This window comes from Thermoascus crustaceus (assembly GCF_041956765.1).
Source record: "Thermoascus crustaceus strain CBS 181.67 unplaced genomic scaffold VTN00scaffold_11, whole genome shotgun sequence".
Lineage (NCBI taxonomy): Eukaryota > Fungi > Ascomycota > Eurotiomycetes > Eurotiales > Thermoascaceae > Thermoascus > Thermoascus crustaceus.
Window position 1 is genome coordinate 721,287 of NW_027192537.1, and position 19,825 is coordinate 741,111.

The following is a 19,825-nucleotide window of genomic DNA, read 5'->3' on the forward strand; positions in this document are numbered from 1 at the left end:
TTCCTCGAACAGGCGGGTCTGGACACGTCCAAGTCCTACTCCTTCGCCATGGGCCAGTACGGGATCAACATGCTCGGCGTCTTCGGCGCCTGGTTCCTCATGACGCTGGGCATCGGCCGGCGCACGCTCTACCTCTACGGCCTGTGCGGGCTGTGCGCGATGCTCTTCGTCATGGGCTTCCTGGGTTTGGTGCCTTCGGAACACCGCGACCAGGCCTCCCTCGCCACGGGCAGCATGATGATCATCTGGGCCCTCTTCTACCAGCTCTCCGTCGGGACCGTCTGCTACTCCCTCGTCGCGGAACTCTCCACCCGCCGACTCCAGATCAAGACCGTCGTCCTCGGCCGCAACCTGTACAACGTCGTCGCTATCATCTGTGGCGTGCTCACCCCTTACATGCTCAACCCGGGGGCGTGGAACTGGGGCAACTACACGGGCTTCTTCTGGGGCGGGATCTGCTTCCTGTGCGTGGTGTATACGTATTTCCGGGTGCCTGAGCCCAGGGGACGGACGTTCGCGGAGCTGGATATGCTGTTCGAGATGGGGGTTAGTGCGCGGAAGTTTGCGTCGACCAAGGTGGATGTGTTTGAGCAGACGGCGGTGGATGGAGATGTTGTTGAGAGTTATGAGAAGAAGAAGGCGGAGAACAAGATGGCTGATGATCTGAGTCATCTGGAGAAGGACGCTAGTAAGTAACCGGATCTACGATTTACGGTCTATGATCTAACCTAATCACATCACGTCGCGTGACATGATTGTACTGTACTGTAGCTGTAGCATAGTATGTCCTGTACATAGCTTATTGCAATGAGATTTATTATAGTTGCCTCTCCGAAAACAAAGTACCTATCCAGGACAAAAAAAAAAGCTTACTGTCACTGTCGTCTTTGTTTGCCTGTTTAGATTCATGTGCATGTGCCCTGTCTTTATTTTATGTCCCAGAGTCTGCAAGGAAAGCCTCCATGTGCAGTGAACATCTCACATGCCAGGAACAGTTGGGAAAAAGAAAAAAGGCAGTTGTTTGTATGGTATGCACTCTCCTCCCTCCAAGCTCTGCTGCGCTGGACCTTGGTTCATCAAGGCGAAAGCAACGTCGGAGATGCGCCGGTCTCTGTGGATGTACCGTGTAGATCTCCGATCAAGACTCGGGGTTCCGCCGCAGATCTACAGTTTCCCGCTATGCGGCAATGGACACAGAAAAGCTCCGCACTTCGTATTTTCCCCGCAATCGGTTGTTGGGGCCCCGCATTGGACTGGATGCTTAGGATCTGTTGACATCCTGAGATTTTAAAGCACCAAGTGATCGTCACAGCCAGACAAGCAGACGGATACCGTTCGACGTTCCACAGACTGTCCTCCATCGCTAACGCTTACCCTCTCCAAAGCGATCATCCCGATGATGCTGTGTGACAGCAGGAGAGGGGCGAGCGGTCCCGCTCATGCATGCATATATACCTGCCGTCCTGCACTGTGACCACAGAGCGTTCCTTGACAATTTTGTTTCTTTGTTTCGACGGCTATGACGCTCTTCTCCCGACTTGGATGCTGACATAACTAATGTCCGCTGTCGACTCGATCCGAGAGTCGTCTACGACGAAGGTGCCGGCTGGGCGTGATGTCGAGATTGGAAAGTCAGCAGACGGCGCTGTCGATGGTCCCTCCATCCGCTGTGATGAGGGTGTTGGTGAGGATGGGAGGGTGGTGTTGACGGAGGAAGATGTGCGTTTCCGATTCCTTCACACGCAATTTCCATGAGAGAGGCATTGCTCATAGCTGCTTTCATCTTCATCCAGAATAAGCGCATCCTCCGGAAGACGGACAAGGTCATCCTGCCAATCCTCGTCTGGGTCTATTTCCTCCAGGTATCTATCTTCTCGTCCTCATACCCATACTAGGAATATGAGCCGCCAACTGATCGACTACTCTGCTAGATCCTCGACAAATCCGTCCTCGGCTACGCCTCCATCTTCGGCCTCGCAAAAGACACCAACCTCCGCGGCAACCAATACTCCATGGTGGGATCCATCGCGCCCATCGCCCAGCTCGCCTGGCAGCCCTTCTCGTCCTTCCTGATCGTGCGCGTCCCGCACCGGATCCTCATGCCGGTCCTCGTCCTGGGCTGGGGCATCGCGCAGACTGCCATGGCGGCCTGCTCCAACTATGCTGGTCTGCTGGTCTGTCGGTTCTTTTTGGGACTGTTTGAAGGGGGGTGTTTGCCCCTGTTTAGTATCATCACGACGCACTGGTATAGACGGGCGGAGCAGCCGATTCGGGTCGCGGCGTGGTATGGGACGAATGGTCTCGCGACCGTTATTGGGTCGGCGTTGTCGTATGGGTTGGGGCAGATCCAGTCTGAAAGGATGAAGTCGTGGCAGATGTACGTCTACCTCCAACCTACCTAACCGTGTTTGCTACTATGTACATGCACAGTGTATATACGAAGATACTGACAACCCATCCAGCATCTTCCTCTTCGTCGGCCTCCTCACCATCCTCACCGTCCCCTTCATCTACTGGAAGCTCGACAACAGCGTCACGACCGCACGCTTCCTCACCCCCTCCGAACGGCACCAAGCCATCGAGCGCCTGCGCGCCAACCAAACCGGCCTCGGCACCGAAGCCTCATTCAAATGGAACCACCTCATCGAAGCCCTTCTTGACCCAAAAACCTACCTCTGGCTGAGCATGTCCCTGCTCCTGAACGTCGGGGCGGCCGTCACGAACGTCTTCGGACCCTTGATCCTCGACGGGTTGGGGTTCAACAAATCCATCACGTCGCTGCTGAACATGCCCTTCGGGGCCGTGCAGGTGCTGGTTATCCTGCTGGCGTCGTACGCGGCGCAGAAAGTCCGACTCAAGTCCCCCGTCTTCATCGCACTCATCGGACCCGTCATCACGGGCGTCGTGATGCTGTACGCCCTTCCACACGGCAGCACTTCCACCACGAACAACACCCGAAACCAACCCGCCTTGCTGGCAGCATACTACCTCCTCGCCACGCTCTTCGGCTCGAACCCCATCATTGTCTCCTGGATCATGGGCAACACCGCCGGCGCGACCAAGAAATCCGTCATCATGGCCATCTACAACGCCGGCTCTTCTGCGGGGAACATCATCGGGCCGTTGCTCTTCAACTCCGACGACGCGCCGGCGTATAGACCCGGTCTGCGCGCGGTGCTGGGGATCAATGTTGCGCTGGTCGTGGTGATTGCGTTGCAGGTGGGCAATCTGGTGTTGCTGAATCGGGGGCAGGAGAGGAGGAGGGTGAGGGCGGGGAAGGGGAGGGTGGTGCATGATTCGAGTATGGATAACAAGTTTGTTTCCTCGAACGAGAGGAGGGAGGAGCACACGGGGAAGGGGAAGGATGGGACGATGACGACGACACCAGGTGCGGAGGATGCGGTAAAGCTCGACCTGACGGATCGGGAGAATGATGAGTTTGTTTATATCTACTGACTAGTAAGAGAAAGAGATAATATTTTTATTCATGGAGAAAAATATCTATACTTATTTGGAGGGAATGAATAATCTGTCCTTTATTCCTTCCTATCCTTGGAACTTTATGGTCTTTTTATATATATATGATAACAGGAAGTTCGCAGTTCGCAACAGCAGCAGCGGGTAGCGAGTTAGTGATCTCTTTTAAACAAAACCAATATTTCATTCCACACTTCCCAATCCCACCTTGATGGCTGCCGGTGCCACTTTATCTATCCAACATAGATCTTTGCAGATAGACAGGTCCTTGCATTCATTAAAACAGAACGATATATAATATATATATATATACCTGCTACCCAGATGCGGAAACGCAGACCCAGGGTTGTAACTTTCCCCATATACTGTACGTGTGCAACTCTAAGGGGGCCTCCATGAACACTACGCCTGTCGATGGGTTACTACGTACATAGTGCCTCGTTTCTTTTAAAGAGATGGGCATGGCATATATCCCAGCCATCACGATCACGGACTTGGATACGGATAGGATGAGGCCGCACATAACAACATCTAGTAGTTCTGTGCAATGCATTGAGTGGTATGCATAGCAAAATATCTACTAGTGTAGTAGTTAGAGAATTTTTTTGAAGTCTCCACTCACCTAGGGAATCTCTTTGTCATTTTTTTTTATTTTCTTCTTGTGTGACAACCCTCTCCTCTTAAAAACAACAAACCTTCAGTTCAAAGATATACAATGACAGCAGCAGAGAAATTCCCAATTTCTATCATTGATGCATAATTAGGCACAGTCACGTTTTCTGTGTGAGCATTGCCACAGTTTGACACACATGTCAGGTCTAAATATGGTTAATGTCGAGGTCTTGGCAACGCGGGAGTTAAACCGCCGATCTGCACATCCTCAACCTTGGTGTTTCAGTCACCACCACCACTACTACTACTACAATACTACTGACGGATTGCCTGCAGCAGAGAGGGAACAAAAATAGAAGAAGGCTTCCGGGGTAACACCATTTGAGCCTAAGTCTGGTGAATGGCTTTGGACTGGACGGCTCGAGTCGAGTCGACCCCGTGTGGAAACGGAATCCAGAACGTCCGCTCGACTTGGATCCCGTCCGATTCGCTTTTCTATTCTCGTCCCGTCGAGCGGGAGATAGACCCGCAACGCCTGTGTTCTAGACCTTCTAGAGCTGTTTGATGAGCGTGGAAGGGGTTCTATCGTGTTCGTCGCCTCGCAGGGAGTGTCTGGTGAGCAGCGTCGTCAAGCCGCACCCCGGACTAAGGGGGCACCAGAAGCAGAAGATGTCCAGGCAGCATCTGATAACAAACGACATCAAGATCGGATCGAGATCGCATCTGCCACCGCCGTCGCGCTCGACCGTCGGCGTCATGGATCGCCATGAAGCTCAGAGCTTGTCTTGTCCTGCCCCACCGCGGCGAACGATCCATCTCTGACGCAACGGCTGCTTCTCCAACGCGGGAGCTCAACCTTCAGATCCCGTTCTGCTGTCATGGTCCTGAGACAGACCTAAGGATGTTATCCTTGCTGGTCTTTGTTGTCCGTGTTCACTATTCCTGGAGAACTGTTAGCAGCGTCTGATTGGGGCGACAGTAGTTGCAGGCCAAGAAGGGAAACCATGGCCTCGGGAGATGACGTCGAAAAACAGAATTTTCGATGGACGTCGGTTCTCTGGAGGCGCGAGCCACTCGGCCTCAGTCAGTCACCCTTGGCATCCCGAGATCCTGTTTGCCCGTGGCGTTCGTTCGACTGCAAGCGTCCGCTGCTCCATCGCTGATCTTGCTGGCCTCCTGCGTTCTAGACGTTCAGTCCCTAGATACCCCTGTTGATCCTGGTTGACTGAGCTCACTGCAAGCAGCTACATAAACTCAAGCTCCGGCGGAAGTTCCTCTGCACGTCGGTACACTTGAGGACTTTTTCACGTTCGCAGTGCTCCTTGATACCCTCAGGTCATCTACTTCCACTTTTCAGCACTCACAATAAAGTGCAGTTTGGGCCGTCGCTCCTGCCTTATCATCCAGCTGCAGAGAAGAGAATTCGGCAAACCCAGCAGCTGGAACCCGTCGCAGGGGCGTTACAAGTTGGTATGTGCTTTCTTCATAACCTCAATCGCCGAGCCCTCACTAAAAATGTGACAGCATCTTTGAGTATCCTTAAGTGGATAGCCCTATTCTTACAGGGTCCAACCTTCGCATACGTTCAATATCCCAAGCTTCAGCTTACTGAGAAAAGACCTATAACCCTCCTCTCTCATGCCCCATCAAGTCCATGATAGTCAATCATCATACGCCAGCAATGAGAGCGCAAATACCCAGCCAAGCACGGATACCCAGCAGACGGATGAGAGGGCGGAGGACAGGGAAGAGAGGCCCAGAGGACCGCGCGTCAGGTTCCGCTCTATCCACCAGGTTGACAACAATGAAGAGGTACGCGGCTTGATATCAGGCCGTGAGGAGGTGGAACAACGCCAGCGGGAGCAGCGGCCGTCTATGCCGGAGCCTCAACCATCAGCGGACGTGACGGACCAGGCAGCCCCCTCGGAGGACGAGCGCAAAGAGAGGGAGGAGAAAAATCAAGAGAAAGAGGAGAAAGAGGAGAGGCCCAGGGAAGGTGTAGGTGATAAGATCAAGGACGCTATCAAATCCAGAGACGGGAATCGGTTGAGGGCTGTCGGCCAGTCTGCGAAAGAGAAAACTCGGCGCCTAGCCCATCTCGTCGGTCGTACCCATACGAAAGGAGACCCGTTGACCTCGGCTACTTCGCAGGGAGATTGGGGAGGCGGCGGCAATATTCCTCTGTCGGACCTAACAGACGACAAGCAGAAGAGCGATGAGGACAGGCGGCGGGGGCAGGCTACTTCCACGTCGGAGGCACATCGCCTTGTACGAGAGATGACTCAGGATCAGGCCAGTCGACGCCGTAAGATGCGCCCTGCACAGTCTGGCGGTCAATCCACGCCGGTTGATGGGGGAGATTCTGACGCAGAGTCGGAACTTCGATACCGCAGCGGGGGTGGTGGCATCCTGTCGCAGCTGCTCAAACTATATGGCAACCAACCGGGGTCCGATTCTGCTTCGATGAAAGGGCAACGGCCCTCGGACAGCGAAACGGAAACGGAAGGCCCTTCCCGGCCTTCCTCCGGTACGTCGACGCCGAAAAAGGAAAAATTGAAGTGGTACAAGAAGCCGCAGAGTCAATCCACCGTCTCTCTGGTCGGAGCTTCTTCGAATCTGAGCGCAACAGGTACGCCCATTCACTCGGGCGAGATCATGTCCGCCGCCGCTAAACGGCGCAGCAGGCAGCCGGGCGGCGGCAAGCCGCGTCTGGAGGACGAGATCCGCGTGACGGTGCACATCGCGGAGATCATCTCCCGTCAGCGGTATCTCATGCAGCTCTGCCGCGCGTTGATGAAGTTCGGTGCCCCGACGCACCGGCTGGAAGAGTACATGCAGATGACAGCAAGAGTACTCGAGGTGGACGGTCAGTTCCTCTATCTTCCCGGCTGTATGATCATGTCCTTCGATGATCCCTCAACCCGCACGACGGAGGTCAAATTGATCAGAGTGGCACAGGGCGTCGACCTCGCACGTCTGGCAGATACCCATAATGTCTACAAGAATGTTGTCCATGACCTGATCGGGGTCGAAGAGGCAATACAGCAGCTGGACGAGATCATGAAAAGTAAGCCAAGGTTCAATAAATGGATCCTGGTATTGGTGACCGGGCTGGCCAGTACGGCAGTCGGGCCATTTGCCTTCGAGGCGCGACCTATCGACATGCCAATTATTTTCTGCCTGGGTTGTCTGCTCGGCGTTATGCGTTACATCATTGCACCGAACTCGGCCCTGTACGCCAACGTATTCGAGGTGTTCGCCTCGGTGTTGACTTCCTTTCTGTCCCGCGCGATTGGGAGTATACGGCATGGGATGACGGATGGGACCCCGAATTACATCTTCTGTTTCTCCTCAATGGCTCAATCTTCCATTGCACTCATTCTTCCTGGGTTCCTGGTTCTCTGTAGCAGTCTGGAGCTGCAATCCCACCAGATTATTGCCGGCTCCATTCGTATGGTGTATGCCATCATCTACTCCCTCTTCCTGGGATATGGAATCACGGTGGGAACGACCATCTACGGTCTGATGGATCCCAAAGCAAACTCGCAGGTGACCTGTCCCCCTTCGCCGATCAAAAACCAATATCTTCAGCGGTTTCCATTCGTGGCGCTGGCAGCTGTGTTCCTGGCGTTGGTGAACCAGGCCAAGTGGAAGCAGGTGCCCGTGATGGTCTTCATCGCCATGGCCGGCTACATCGTCAACTTCTTCAGCACCAAACGGCTCGGCTCCAACACGCAGGTGGCGAACACCCTCGGCGCGTTTACGCTCGGCGTCCTGGGCAACCTGTACAGCCGCCTGTGGCATGGACACGCCGCGACCGCGATCCTGCCGGCCATCTTCGTGCTGGTCCCGTCGGGGCTGGCAGCGACAGGATCGCTGATCTCCGGCGTGCAGTCCGCCAACGAGATCCGGGGCAACGTCACGCAGAGCGGGAACGCCACGAACCGGAGTAACCAGAGCGGCAACACGGCATTTGCGGCGGGGCCGCAGAACGCGGTGGCCAATCTCGGTTATGGTATGGTGCAGGTCGCGATTGGGATCACGGTCGGGTTGTTTCTGGCTGCGTTGGTTGTGTATCCGTATGGGAAGAGGAGGAGTGGGTTGTTTAGTTTTTAGTCTGGATGCATGCGCTTTTGGATTGGTTGGGTCTGGCTGCGTTGTGTATGACTTGTCATGAGGTTCATGGTTCATGGTTCATGGTTCGTTGGTAGGTGTGTACTGCTGTGTTCTCGGAGTCTGGTTGAATGGAACTGTATATTCTCTTGGTGCTCTCCTTGGATGTCGCATGATAGATATGAGTTGAATAGACCTCTTTAGATTATACCTGTTCAAGCCATTGGTTGTATTGGTTCCCGCTATGATTTCCTACCAACAATCCAGTGAGCCAGAAGATTGGGGCATTGATCTGGACCGAGTCTCTGGCCTGAAGGAGTTGAGTCAGCCACATATCATTGTCAGATTGAGTGAACCCTGAATGTGACCAGGTATACAGGATAGAAGCTGGAGCATTTCATCCTAGGGTGTGTATCGGGCAGAAGTACACCAGTACTGATTGCAAATAGGTAGATGTTATAGTCTCTATTTGTGATCAGGGCAGTATTCCTGCTGCAAATCGCGCATTATTTACTTGCCCTTGGTGCAGCTGGAAAATGCAAACATTAGGTACCTGTTCACCACATGGTAAAGTTACACCGGAAACTAGATTTAGAGAGAGAAATGGCATCAATAGCATCTACTTTCCACGATACATCTACCTTTTCCCCAAAATCTCCATATAGCTACTCAATGCGTCTATACCTCAGCACCTCTCTACAACACCGACCATCTAGAAACTTCGGCCACTCCACCCTGTGCGGGGCATCTCTAGCACATGACAATACAATACGTCGCTTATATAATCAACCACCCCAAAACACCCGCCAGACGGTGAAATCACATGACTATTCAAAGTGACCATACAGTTCACTTACACACTCGCTTAGCGCGCCCAAATTAAAACTCTCCCATCCACCTCTGAAACCCACTTTTTTCCCCTTCGCTAATTATCTACTTCTATACAGCTGTCGACAAACTAACCGCTTTTCTATCTCACTCTTGATTCATCGGTTGATTGATAAAGATGAGATGTTCCTGATGAGATTCGTCAGAAGATGTGTATTGGCATTCGATGCAGATGCAGGAAGATGATGAGTTGCTCCCCTCCGAGCCAACTAACAATGACAACATCATGACCGCGATATCACACTCATCTGTCACCTCATTTTCTACCCTCTCCTTTTCTCAGAAAGACAAGCTGCACTAAATCCTTCTCACGATCCAGCTCCATCTGTCGACGCGGATGAGCTGATCTGCTCCCGATCCGATCGGTCGCATCTCGTACCCACGCTACGCTACGTGAGCTTGACCTCATGGCGTGGTTCTCCACTACACTCCATGCACTCCACCAAGGACCACATCACGACGCAGACGATCGCACCAAATCTGCCAAATCAACATGAGACGGTGGCATTTACGGCTTGCAGGGCGTGGAAAAAAGCACCAGGTACAACTGCAGTCCAACTCCACTTTTTGATGTTGTTTTGGTGTTGATTTGCTCGATCGATTATCGATTCTGCGTGAAGTAGGGTGGAGTGTGTATGCTGTGGGGTGTTTTATCGATCTATCTGCTTATCTACCTAATCTATCGATCTAGATAGTTAGACAGGTAGATCAGATCAGATGGCGAGGATAATAATGTTTTCTTTTATTGAGCTTGGATCGCAATCTATCGCTCGTCTCATCCCATCGTGTGCGAGGCTGGTCCTCGAGACTTTCTTCCCTCCCTTTCCATTTGTTGCATTTTTCAGAAATTCTCTCTCACACAATGGTATCTCACCCCGGCACCGACCAAAAAGGTAAAACCCAGGGTCGGTCCGCCCTGACCCTCAGATACCAAGATCAAACCCAGATTGCAACTGCTCTTTTACCTCACTCTTATGCTTTGCAATCGGAGGCATAATAAGCGCGCCGAGCATATCGAGACGTGTTGTCGTCGCGAAAGTCACCTCCTACATTCATTCATATAGATAGATTTATACGTAGCTAGCTAGGTATAGAATCAATGAATATCAAATAAAATTCGAATTAAATCATTTGTTTTGTTTATTATTAAAAAGCACCCCCAGAAAAAAGGCGTGTGAATGAAGCCTTTCATACAAGGAGGGGGGGGGGGGGGGACCAGGCCATTCGATACCTCAATCTCCAGAACACAAAAACATCCCAATTCATTTTATCATAAATGCATGCATGGCATGCCAGGTCAATCTTCTATCTAAAAAAAGCTCATACTGTTAATATGTGGGTTGTACTTATTGTACATAATATGAGAGAGAACCACGGAGTGCTTACTTCAGGAGCCTGACCTGAGCAACTTCCTTCATAGGAAGATCCCTATAGCGGGGATTGAACCTGTGATTGCGCAGTTCACGCAACAAAGCTGCTCTGTACAGACCACCAGGGGCTAGAAGACCCTACTTGCAGTCGAGAATGGTCTTCTAGAATGTTTTAGAGGTATTGACTGATTCTTTAATCTTATATCACCTCACACTTGACATCCAGGTCAAGCTTCCTAGCTGTTCCCAGTATATCTCGACATATATTCTTTCAGCACAGCATACACAACCTACATGGCTAGGTGGTTGGTCCTAATCGCATGCATTTAATTCTCATGATACTACAAGTGTTGTAGCTACAGGAGGTATGTAGTCGGTACCTATCTCTACCCAATGGAGCGATCTGTATCCCAGAGATAATTTCTCCCAGACTTCTGCTGGCCAATTTCATTGCTATGGTATTATCTGTGCTACTATTGCATGGCTAGACTCAGCATATGTGATACTATTGAACCTGCATATGGCAAGGCGCATAGTTTGGACTTTTCCCTTTTTTCTTTGCCTTTCCCTTTCCCCTTCTTTTTTTTTTCTTTTTTTTCTTTTCTTTTTTTTTTAGAGAGGGTAGCAATGTTCCCTGAGGCAATAAGGGGCCATCAACCGGCCTCCGAGCTATCCAGCACTGATCAGCACTAATGAGTCTTGGCCCACCAGCCTTTACCAGTGACTGAAGATGATTCCTGGAATGAGTTGTTTCCCTCGAAGCATGAGATGGCTTAAGCCGCCTTTTCTCCAGTTGTTTTCTGAACAGTGAAGTTATAAAAGCAGGTTATGACCTGCTTCAGCTGTGACAGAGTACACTATCCTGAAATACTCACAGTTTTCTATATCTCCAGTCAAAACAGCCATTGTTGTATGGCCTTTCGCAAATACCTATTGACTTGAAGTTGTGAGAGCCCAACGGCCTTTCCAAAGAAGCCCCAGAATAGTTTATCTACATCTGTTACTGATTCCCATTCAAATAACGAAGCCTTACAACAGATATGACGTTCCACAAACTCAGTCAGACTGATATCTCCTTTGGCTAAAGCAGGGAGCACTGGGTCTGGAAATAAGTCGTATGCTTCTACCATTTTTATGATCCCCTTGTCATGATGGTTACTACTAGATCTGGGCGTTTATTTTAAGTTGCAATTATAGGATATCTCGGCGACGCCCTAGAGGCAGCCCAAGGGGATCACCCGGGGCTATCCCTATGGTCAGATGGGTCCCGACTAGATAATGGTCGACTTGGGGCAGGCATTGCATGGCAGAACCCCCAAGGGGCCTGGCAAGCTCGGGAGATCCCCCTAGGCGTGGGGAAGGAAGTGTTTGATGCAGAGCTTATGGGAGCATGTAAGGCTTTAGAGCTAGCCTTAAGGATTCGAGGCAGGGGGCCAGTCACAGTTCTACTAGACTCCCAGGCAGCAATAGATCGGCTTCGACATCAGGGAATAAGCCCTGGACAAGGTCTAGCCATCCGGGCCCATAGAGCTGCTCAGGCTCTAGAAGCACAAGGCAGACAGACAACAATCCAATGGGTCCCTGGGCACCATGGCATTGAGGGAAATGAGAGGGCAGACCAGGCAGCTAAGCGGGCGGCAGCAAAGACCCTCAGGGGAGGGCCTAGTGAGCTCTCTATAGCCTACACCAATAGGGCTCGTACAGAAGCAATCAGGGCTTGTAAGCAGCAATGGCTGACTAGAGCACTAGGCCACAGAACCCTGGATACCCAGAGGGCATATAGGGCCCAGCCAGGCTGGAAACAGGATCCAGTAGCAGCTGCTGCCCCTAAGAAAATTGCCAGTCGGTACTACCAGCTCAAAACTGGTCACGAAGCTATAGGGACCTATCTGCAGAAGATCCAGGTACGAGACTCAGAGGCATGCCAGGGGTGCCAGGCCCCAAAGGAGTCTGTCTACCACCTTCTATTTGAATGTAGAGAGTGGCAGAAGCAGCGAAGGGCCCTCTATAGGGCCCTAACCAGGGCTAGGGTGGCTTTGCCAACAACAACTGAGGGTCACCCAGAGGGAAGGCTACTAGGAGATCCTAAGGCCACCAAGGCCATCCTGCAGTTCCTAGCAGACACGACGGTTGGATGCCCCTTAGGGGAAACAGCTCGGGCAGCTGAGAGGATACAGAAGGATGATGAATGGGGGCTGGCGGCCCTAGAGGAGGCAGAACGTGAGGGAGAAGGATAATAGGGGAGGGTGGCCTGCAGCAGACAGGCGACACCCACACTGATACTGGCAACAATGAGGGCTTATAAATGCCCAAAAGCCCTGCGCAACCAGGCGGCTTGGGGCGAGGAAAAGGTTCAGAATGGTCAAAGACGGGATTAGGGACTAATAGGGGCTTCTGCCCAAGAATCAGGGTCTGTCATAGCCGGAAGGCTCGGTATGGACGTTAAACTTGATTATAATAATAATAATAATAATATCTCGGCGACCCTTGTCTTTAGAAATTTTCATTTACCCCTTTTTATTCTACAGATGATTCTTTCTTTTTGGAGTCACTGACTGCTCCTAGAACGCAAGAGATACACTCTACCTCGGGTCAACGCGCATTTACCCCCGATATATCTTTTAATGCGCCTCTGCCCTCCAGTAATTCCCCTTCCAGAACCAACAGATCTTCCCCTTCAGTGGGAAGCACGTCCTCGATGCCCTTGACGTGCAACAATCTTGCGGAGCAGGATCGTCATTCCACTCTTCTGTGGAACGGCCCAAACGCCTCTCGCCAGATGCAAAAGGAGAAAGAGACGCAGCTCAAGGCTGCGCTGGAGAGTCTCGGATGCGATATGTCCAACAACCTTATTGGTAAAGTGGCCGACAACTGCGAAGGCATGCTCCCGATGGAAAGGTACCTTGCTGGAAAAACCTGCTCTCGTGACAGCAAGGAGAAGGCCGGAGAGCTCCACAGGCGTTAGGGCCCTCGAGGTGGACAACGCACCTTCCAGAGATAATAGCCTGGATGGTCAGGGCAAATGTGAGTATTCCTCTCAAACTGACCTCATTGGCAGCAGTGTATCGTATTTCAGAATTTGCTGACCAGCAGAACTTGGCAGGCCTGTATCAGTCAAAGGCAGTTGAGGCAATGGTGGTGAGAAATGCTTTGGTTTGGAAGTTTTGAATTCAACTGTTTACATTTGTCTTTCTTGTTCTTTTTTTTTCTGGAATTCACATTCATTAATTAGGTTTAGATAAGAGCATTATAAATTTATGGCCCTTCCTTTCATAAGAGTTCACCACAATACTTGTTCAATGTGCAATGTCTCCTCTGATACTCCAGGGCTAAACTAAGTGTTTCGCTACGGTTATAGATTTTTAACTATAATGATGTCGCCAATACTGCTTTTGTCACATGACTAGTTACTATGGATAATAACAGCTGCTTTTCATTCAAGCCGACCGATATCCGTTGAAAGGCGTACTCTATAAAGAGCGAAAACTGGACTTCTGACCTTTCGATTCCCGAATCTTCTCCCAATACAATCCTCAGTCAGGGTAAACAAAGTCAGCATTTGATGGTGTATAAAAGTTCTGCCCTGGGCAATTAGTGACCATACCCTCACACTTTCCTGGCGGCTTCCTAACCGAATTAATAATCTGCCTCTGTATTCCAATACAGCGTGTCATGCTGCACCTCAGGTCCCGTAGCCGCCAGCTCCCATCCAAACTTGATATTCACGTACCGCAGCAGATGGCTCGCGACCTTGACGTGGCCGAAATCCGTTGGGTGCCCCTCCGGCCCGATGTCGTTGTGCTGCAGGATGCCCGTAGTGTCGAAGTAGTGGACGAAATTCCGCCTGGAGTAGTGCTCGTATACGCGCTTGACTTCGTTGGCGAAGAGAGGGATTTGGGTGTATGTGTCTCCAACGGCTTGGAAGCCGCCCCAGAGGGACTGGACATTCCCTGTATTAGCAAATGAGATGTACCCTGGACCTGTTGTCTTCTCGTACCATGATAATTATCTGCGCCCGAGGCCAGATTCTATGTATCCCATCAATCAGATCGATGTAGCTGTTGAAGAACTCCGTGCCTGTGACGTTATTGCCAGGGTAGTTATCATTGGTTCCAATGTTGATGACTACCAGATCGGCAGGTCGATGTGCGGCAAAGTCCCATCTCTCTGGCTTTGCCCCATAAATTTTCTTCGCACGTGCAGAGGTGTCTGAGGTGTAGTACCATTGATATGCCTGGATAGGTATTAGTATATCTCTAACTGAAAAGGGTTGTGCTCTACCTGTCCACGAGAGTTTCCCCAACACAGTTTGTCAGCCAAACAGATACCAGGGTAAGCCTATTCCATGTCAGCCATTCCTGTAATAAATAAGAGCACTAGATTGGTTCCCTACAGTGATATAATACTCGGCATTCCCAAGACCGGCTGCAAAATCATACGCCCAGGATGAAAGCCCCTCATAGGTTGAGTATTGACCGGCACTCAATCTGACAAGGGAATGTGAGAACTACCAGGAAGACATAAATAAGAGAGCATAAGGATCCTCTTACGAGTCTCCAATGATTTCAACTGTCTTTGGAAATTCTGGCACTTCGTAAAGCTGTGCGTGCGAGTCTACGGACACGCCTGCTAATTGAACTGTACACATGTGTCAACGAGGAAACTCGAAAACTCGAAATGGACAACTTATCCATAAGCCCAGTTCGTCACTACGCACTCGTCAGCATATCTTCTCATGGGGAATTAAATTAACGTGGAGAACAGACCTCGAAGCTCAAACGTTTTCTTCTCATCTGCTTTGGTCAGATTGAGCTCTGTTGTCCACGCCCCTACAAACTGGTACGTTGAATCTGCCGTCACGTTTGAGAATTGCCAATCGAAGCCGCTTATTCTGGATATCTCTCTTGAGCAATCTGGGAACTTCAACTAGTCGCGATATGAGGCCTACCTATACGCAACCAGAACTCCCTTATCGGTGTACTTTCCGAACTTCAAAGCTAGCTATATATCCGAGTCAGTCCTCTCACTCAGTAGAATTATTTTTCGCGTTTCGGCCAGACCTTCTCTCCTGTGAACGCGAACTTAATTCCAGGAGCACTTTAGAATTTAGGACCCATCGAGCCTTTTCTTTGAAAATTGAACTCACGACCACCCTGGTAGAAGCAAAAGTTAATAGAATATCCAGTTCATAAACCCAGCGGAGTAAGTATAGTATTTAACATACAAGAGATATGTTTACTATCCCATCTACCTTTGTACGATATCTCAGGAGCATCTGAGGGGTAGGTCTTCCAAATGTTATCCCCAGCGACCGTGACAACTTCTGCTTGGCCTGGATACGGATCCTTCCGAAGCTGAGCGTTTTCCAGAATCACCGCCGAAGCGTGGAGGGATATACACGATAATAACAATAGAAAGACTGCAATTGGCCGCATTTTTGACAGGAAAGATTCCAGAACACGATCCTACATTCAATATTGCAGAACATGGCCGAACAGCTTGACGTTCCTCGAACAGCTATTATAGTACTCTGCGCGCACGCTGTGCGGAGAAACGAACCAAACAGCAATAATGCCGGCCAAAGGTCCGCGCAGCTGAATGTGATATTCTCGCGATGGCTAATGTATGCACATACGCGTTCGACGAATTATTTCCTGGGATTTTCCTTTTTCCTCTATCCGTTCCCCGCAATTCTTGTGCTGCCGGTGATCCGGTACTAGCAAAGTGTGGGGTAAACAGACACAAGATGAGAGAAGTCGGTCACAGGAAGTTCCATGTTGTCTTTGGGCTAAAAGTTCGCGCAGGGCCACCGGATTTTCAGCATCTTCTTCAGCCTAAATTCTTAGATTTGTTCCGGACTCCATGCTAAGCATCAGCTGCATAACTCGTGCCTTTGGATGGTGGCATGCGCTCTTCGTGTCCGCCTATGGGCTTGTTTTAAATTGAATTGAATAGCCAGTGCAAAGTTGTGCCTCGCTCTAATATCGATGAATAGTTATAGTATCTGATGTGGAATATCAGTATTCTTACCTGGAAGCTTATATAAGGCTTATATCCACACTGAAGCCAAATCTGCGAACAGGTCAAACCGCGTTCTTGCTCAATCCAATAACAAAGGGTGTTAAGGACATGTTCCTTCCCAATTTAGCGAAAACTCCCTGAGCTCATCCTTCTCCGCCCATCCCCTCCAGTCTATCTAATAATCTCACACTTCTCGTTAACCTAACCCATAACTGATCATTCGGTGCTCGGAAGTTCCCTATAGCCAGCTTGACATCATTGGCTAAGATGTGAGGGAGTGGCTAATATAGACCTCAACGAATGGCTTTATGTTGATGACCCTTAACGAGTGCATCATTCAGCTCTCTCCAATCGGGTCCAAACAAGAGTACTTGAAATGGATTTCATCTTTATCGAAGTACAAATGAGCGCAGTGTCAACACTTACAGTATGTCCAAATGAATCAGGAGAAAAAGATATGTACCTCGTGGCTAATTCATCGAATCCAGACTGACAGACATGAGCAACAGAGATCCGACTATGTCACCTACCACACCCCTACCTACCTCCCTAAGCATATACCTTCTACACTATGTTCAATTATATCGCTATACATATTCACAAATGTGGATATGTACACTCAGTCCTATCCGCCTCACCATCATCATAAAACGTCTCCGGCTCGAACCCTCAAATCTACTCCGGGAGCCGCAGCACCGCCTTTCCGTTAATTTCATACTTGACAAGCTTCTCCATGACATCGTTGACTTTGTCGAAGTCAAATACCTCATAATGAGTCGAGACCTTACCCGCCTCGGCCAGCTTGAGGAGGGCTTGCAGCTCGTCCTCCGTACCGACGGCGCTGCCGACAATTTGGTAGCCTGTACAGCAGTCAGCACGGCCTCTTTGTCAGGATAGATGATAGGTGGCCTGATGAACGTGATTTACGCACCTCTATCCACGCAAAACAGAGGCGAAATGGGAATATGGTAGTCAATTCGTGGCAGACCGACGCAGACAACGGTACCCGTCGGCCGTATGAGCGTGACGCCCTGATCATACGCGCGTTCAACGCCGACGACAACGACCACAGCATGCGCTCCGAATCCGTCGCCTGTGAGCTCTTTGACACGCTTTTCTGCCTGCGGTGTTGTTAGTATGTCTGTTATCCTCTTTCCGTACATTGGATTAGGATACATACGTCTTCTCTGAAATCAATGAACGCTGCTGCTCCCGATTTCATGCAGATGTCTCTCTTGGGTTCGCTGGCTGCCATTAGACACTGTCTCTAAGTCGTGGAACTGAGGCAACATCAAATATACCTGTCGATGGCAATGATATTGTAGCCCATTTCCTTTCCAATTTGAATTCCCCTACGCCTGAGTCAGCCCTGGGCGTCTCGAATGGCTACTGCGTCAAACTCACAGATGTCCCAGACCGCCACCAGCGCCCATGAGCACGATCCAATTGCCCTTTTGGCAGAACTTGTCGAGCTTCTTCAGAGCGCCATACATGGTGAGACCGGCTGGGGAAAGGGCATCAGCCATTGAATGTATAGTTTCGAAGCCCAGCAGCAGGAGAACATACCGCAAAGCAGCGGAGCAACTGCCTCTGGCTTAAGAGTCTCCGGGATGGGCGATGCCCACTCCGCGGGAGAGACTACGTACTCTGTACACAGTTAGTCGGGTCTGGTTTACTGCCGCAAAGTTTGAGACCGATATCGTACGCTGGAAAGTGCCCGGGACGTGCTGTTCTGCTGTTAGACGCTACCCTAATTTGGAACAGCAAGAAAAGGAAATAATCTACTGACCCTGCCACAGTTCCTCTGATTCGGACAATTTGTGTACCGGCCGGTCTTGCAAATAGGGCATGTGTTGCATGCACTGTACAACCATCTTCATGCACAAATCCAAGTCTTAATCGATCAACGTATCCTATGCAACCAGGTCTATGTATCAAATCTGGAAAGAAACCTACTTGATTCCAACACGCTTCCCGATGTAATCACTCGATGTCCCAGGACCAACTACAGATTCTTATCAGTTCCGATCCAGAAAGGAGAAAGAAACGGAGATATCAGTTCCATTCGTACCCTGGATAACTCTCCCCACACCTTCATGGCCCGGGATATTCGTGCTTACGGGCAAATCACCCTTGATGTTGTGGACGTCCGAGTGGCTGCAATAAAATCTACATCGTTAGTACCTTACTACACCCAATCTAGTTGACTAGCGGCCCAGGACATCGGACGAAGTCAAGGACCTTGGTGGAATATGAACCTTACCAAAATCCCGTATACTCCATCTTAATCAGGATCTCCCCTGCACCGGGCTGGGGAACTGGGGCATCCCGCCGGATCTCCAATGTGGCGTCGGGCCGGGGGTTGTCGACGCAAGCCACCGTCTGGGCCTTGGGGATCGTCATGGTAGGCAAAAGAAACAAATTCGCAGGTGAAATTTACTCAGCTATCTGATTGAAAGACTTGTCTGTGGAGAGGAGCAAGTGAACACGTCTTCACCTTTTCTAGGTACAACGGCTATATCCCACTTTCGTTCCCTAGCTTGGCCCCCAAAAGGGGGCTTCGGGCTTGGGCAACCAAGGATGTGGGGCTCGCGGATCGATAAAGTGGGGGAGAGGTCTTGCATACCGAGTGGTAGCTGGTATAGCTACCGTCGCAACCTACCTAGTGGAGTATTTCCGGTGGGATTTGTTGAGCTTGTTCCTGCGGGCGGACCGAAGTCCGGGTCTGCAAAAAGATAGATAGCATGGATACAGGGTACTTAATATAAATATCCACCTCTGGAACTGTAAGGTTCTTATCAATGTCTTTGATAAACAAATCCATAAATAATAGTAATATATGGAGCAAGCAGCAGATGGCCTTGGCATCTCACCAAATGAGAGTAAACCAACCAAACCCCGGAGTGCCCCATTCCGAATAACAAAAAAATAAAATTCGGTGCTGGCCCCGCTATCTATCTACATACCTACTCGGCTTCTGACCGAGCTGAGAGAAAGAGAACCGGTACCCTTATCGTATCGGGAAGGTATATATATCTGCGAGGACGGGTATGCATCACGATCATCCCGCCATGTCGAAAGAGAAGAAGGTCAGAAGAGAATGGCCCATACGGTCATTATTATTATTGTCACCTTACGGAACCAAGTAGAAGGAAGAACATTTCTTGTTTATTAGATCTTCATCATCAGATGGTTGCTCTAGAATAGGTATTGGGAAGGACATCTCAATTTCCATTTTTAGGTGTCCGTAGTCAAGACTAGGTAGCCAGGTAGGTAAGCATGTAGACACGGCTGCGTAGTACCAAGCAACGTACGAAGTATGTAGCAACTTAGAATTAGCCAAA

At 50.3% G+C, this 19,825-nt stretch overlaps 6 protein-coding genes across 6 annotated transcripts; 4 read left to right on the forward strand and 2 right to left on the reverse strand.

Moving 5' to 3' along the window:
* Nucleotides 1-48: 48 nt before the first annotated feature.
* On the forward strand, nucleotides 49-696 carry VTN00DRAFT_2968 (uncharacterized protein; the record flags this gene model as incomplete). The annotated part of the gene is made up of 1 exon (XM_069429232.1): nucleotides 49-696. One exon carries the CDS (start codon nucleotides 49-51, stop codon nucleotides 694-696), a length of 648 nt encoding a protein of 215 aa, XP_069283380.1.
* Nucleotides 697-1,557: 861 nt separating this feature from the next.
* On the forward strand, nucleotides 1,558-3,456 carry VTN00DRAFT_2969 (uncharacterized protein; the record flags this gene model as incomplete). Its single annotated transcript, XM_069429233.1, has 4 exons — nucleotides 1,558-1,719; nucleotides 1,794-1,862; nucleotides 1,932-2,377; nucleotides 2,463-3,456. 4 exons carry the CDS (start codon nucleotides 1,558-1,560, stop codon nucleotides 3,454-3,456), a joined length of 1,671 nt encoding a protein of 556 aa, XP_069283381.1.
* Nucleotides 3,457-5,727: 2,271 nt separating this feature from the next.
* On the forward strand, nucleotides 5,728-8,205 carry VTN00DRAFT_2970 (uncharacterized protein; the record flags this gene model as incomplete). The annotated part of the gene is made up of 1 exon (XM_069429235.1): nucleotides 5,728-8,205. The coding sequence occupies one exon, from the start codon at nucleotides 5,728-5,730 to the stop codon at nucleotides 8,203-8,205; it is 2,478 nt and encodes an 825-aa protein (XP_069283382.1).
* Nucleotides 8,206-12,050: 3,845 nt separating this feature from the next.
* VTN00DRAFT_2971 (uncharacterized protein) lies at nucleotides 12,051-13,425 on the forward strand (the record flags this gene model as incomplete). The annotated part of the gene is made up of 3 exons (XM_069429236.1): nucleotides 12,051-12,125; nucleotides 12,233-12,680; nucleotides 13,034-13,425. The coding sequence occupies 3 exons, from the start codon at nucleotides 12,051-12,053 to the stop codon at nucleotides 13,423-13,425; spliced, it is 915 nt and encodes a 304-aa protein (XP_069283383.1).
* Nucleotides 13,426-14,096: 671 nt separating this feature from the next.
* VTN00DRAFT_2972 (uncharacterized protein) lies at nucleotides 14,097-15,895 on the reverse strand (the record flags this gene model as incomplete). Its single annotated transcript, XM_069429237.1, has 9 exons — nucleotides 14,097-14,399; nucleotides 14,458-14,694; nucleotides 14,742-14,798; nucleotides 14,854-14,947; nucleotides 15,011-15,100; nucleotides 15,151-15,169; nucleotides 15,227-15,351; nucleotides 15,409-15,457; nucleotides 15,712-15,895. 9 exons carry the CDS (start codon nucleotides 15,893-15,895, stop codon nucleotides 14,097-14,099), a joined length of 1,158 nt encoding a protein of 385 aa, XP_069283384.1.
* A 1,261-nt stretch (nucleotides 15,896-17,156) lies between these two features.
* On the reverse strand, nucleotides 17,157-18,884 carry VTN00DRAFT_2973 (uncharacterized protein; the record flags this gene model as incomplete). Its single annotated transcript, XM_069429238.1, has 11 exons — nucleotides 17,157-17,341; nucleotides 17,413-17,602; nucleotides 17,662-17,725; nucleotides 17,783-17,833; nucleotides 17,886-17,985; nucleotides 18,048-18,128; nucleotides 18,187-18,208; nucleotides 18,271-18,355; nucleotides 18,438-18,486; nucleotides 18,553-18,638; nucleotides 18,745-18,884. 11 exons carry the CDS (start codon nucleotides 18,882-18,884, stop codon nucleotides 17,157-17,159), a joined length of 1,053 nt encoding a protein of 350 aa, XP_069283385.1.
* Between the last annotated feature and the right edge of the window lie 941 nt (nucleotides 18,885-19,825).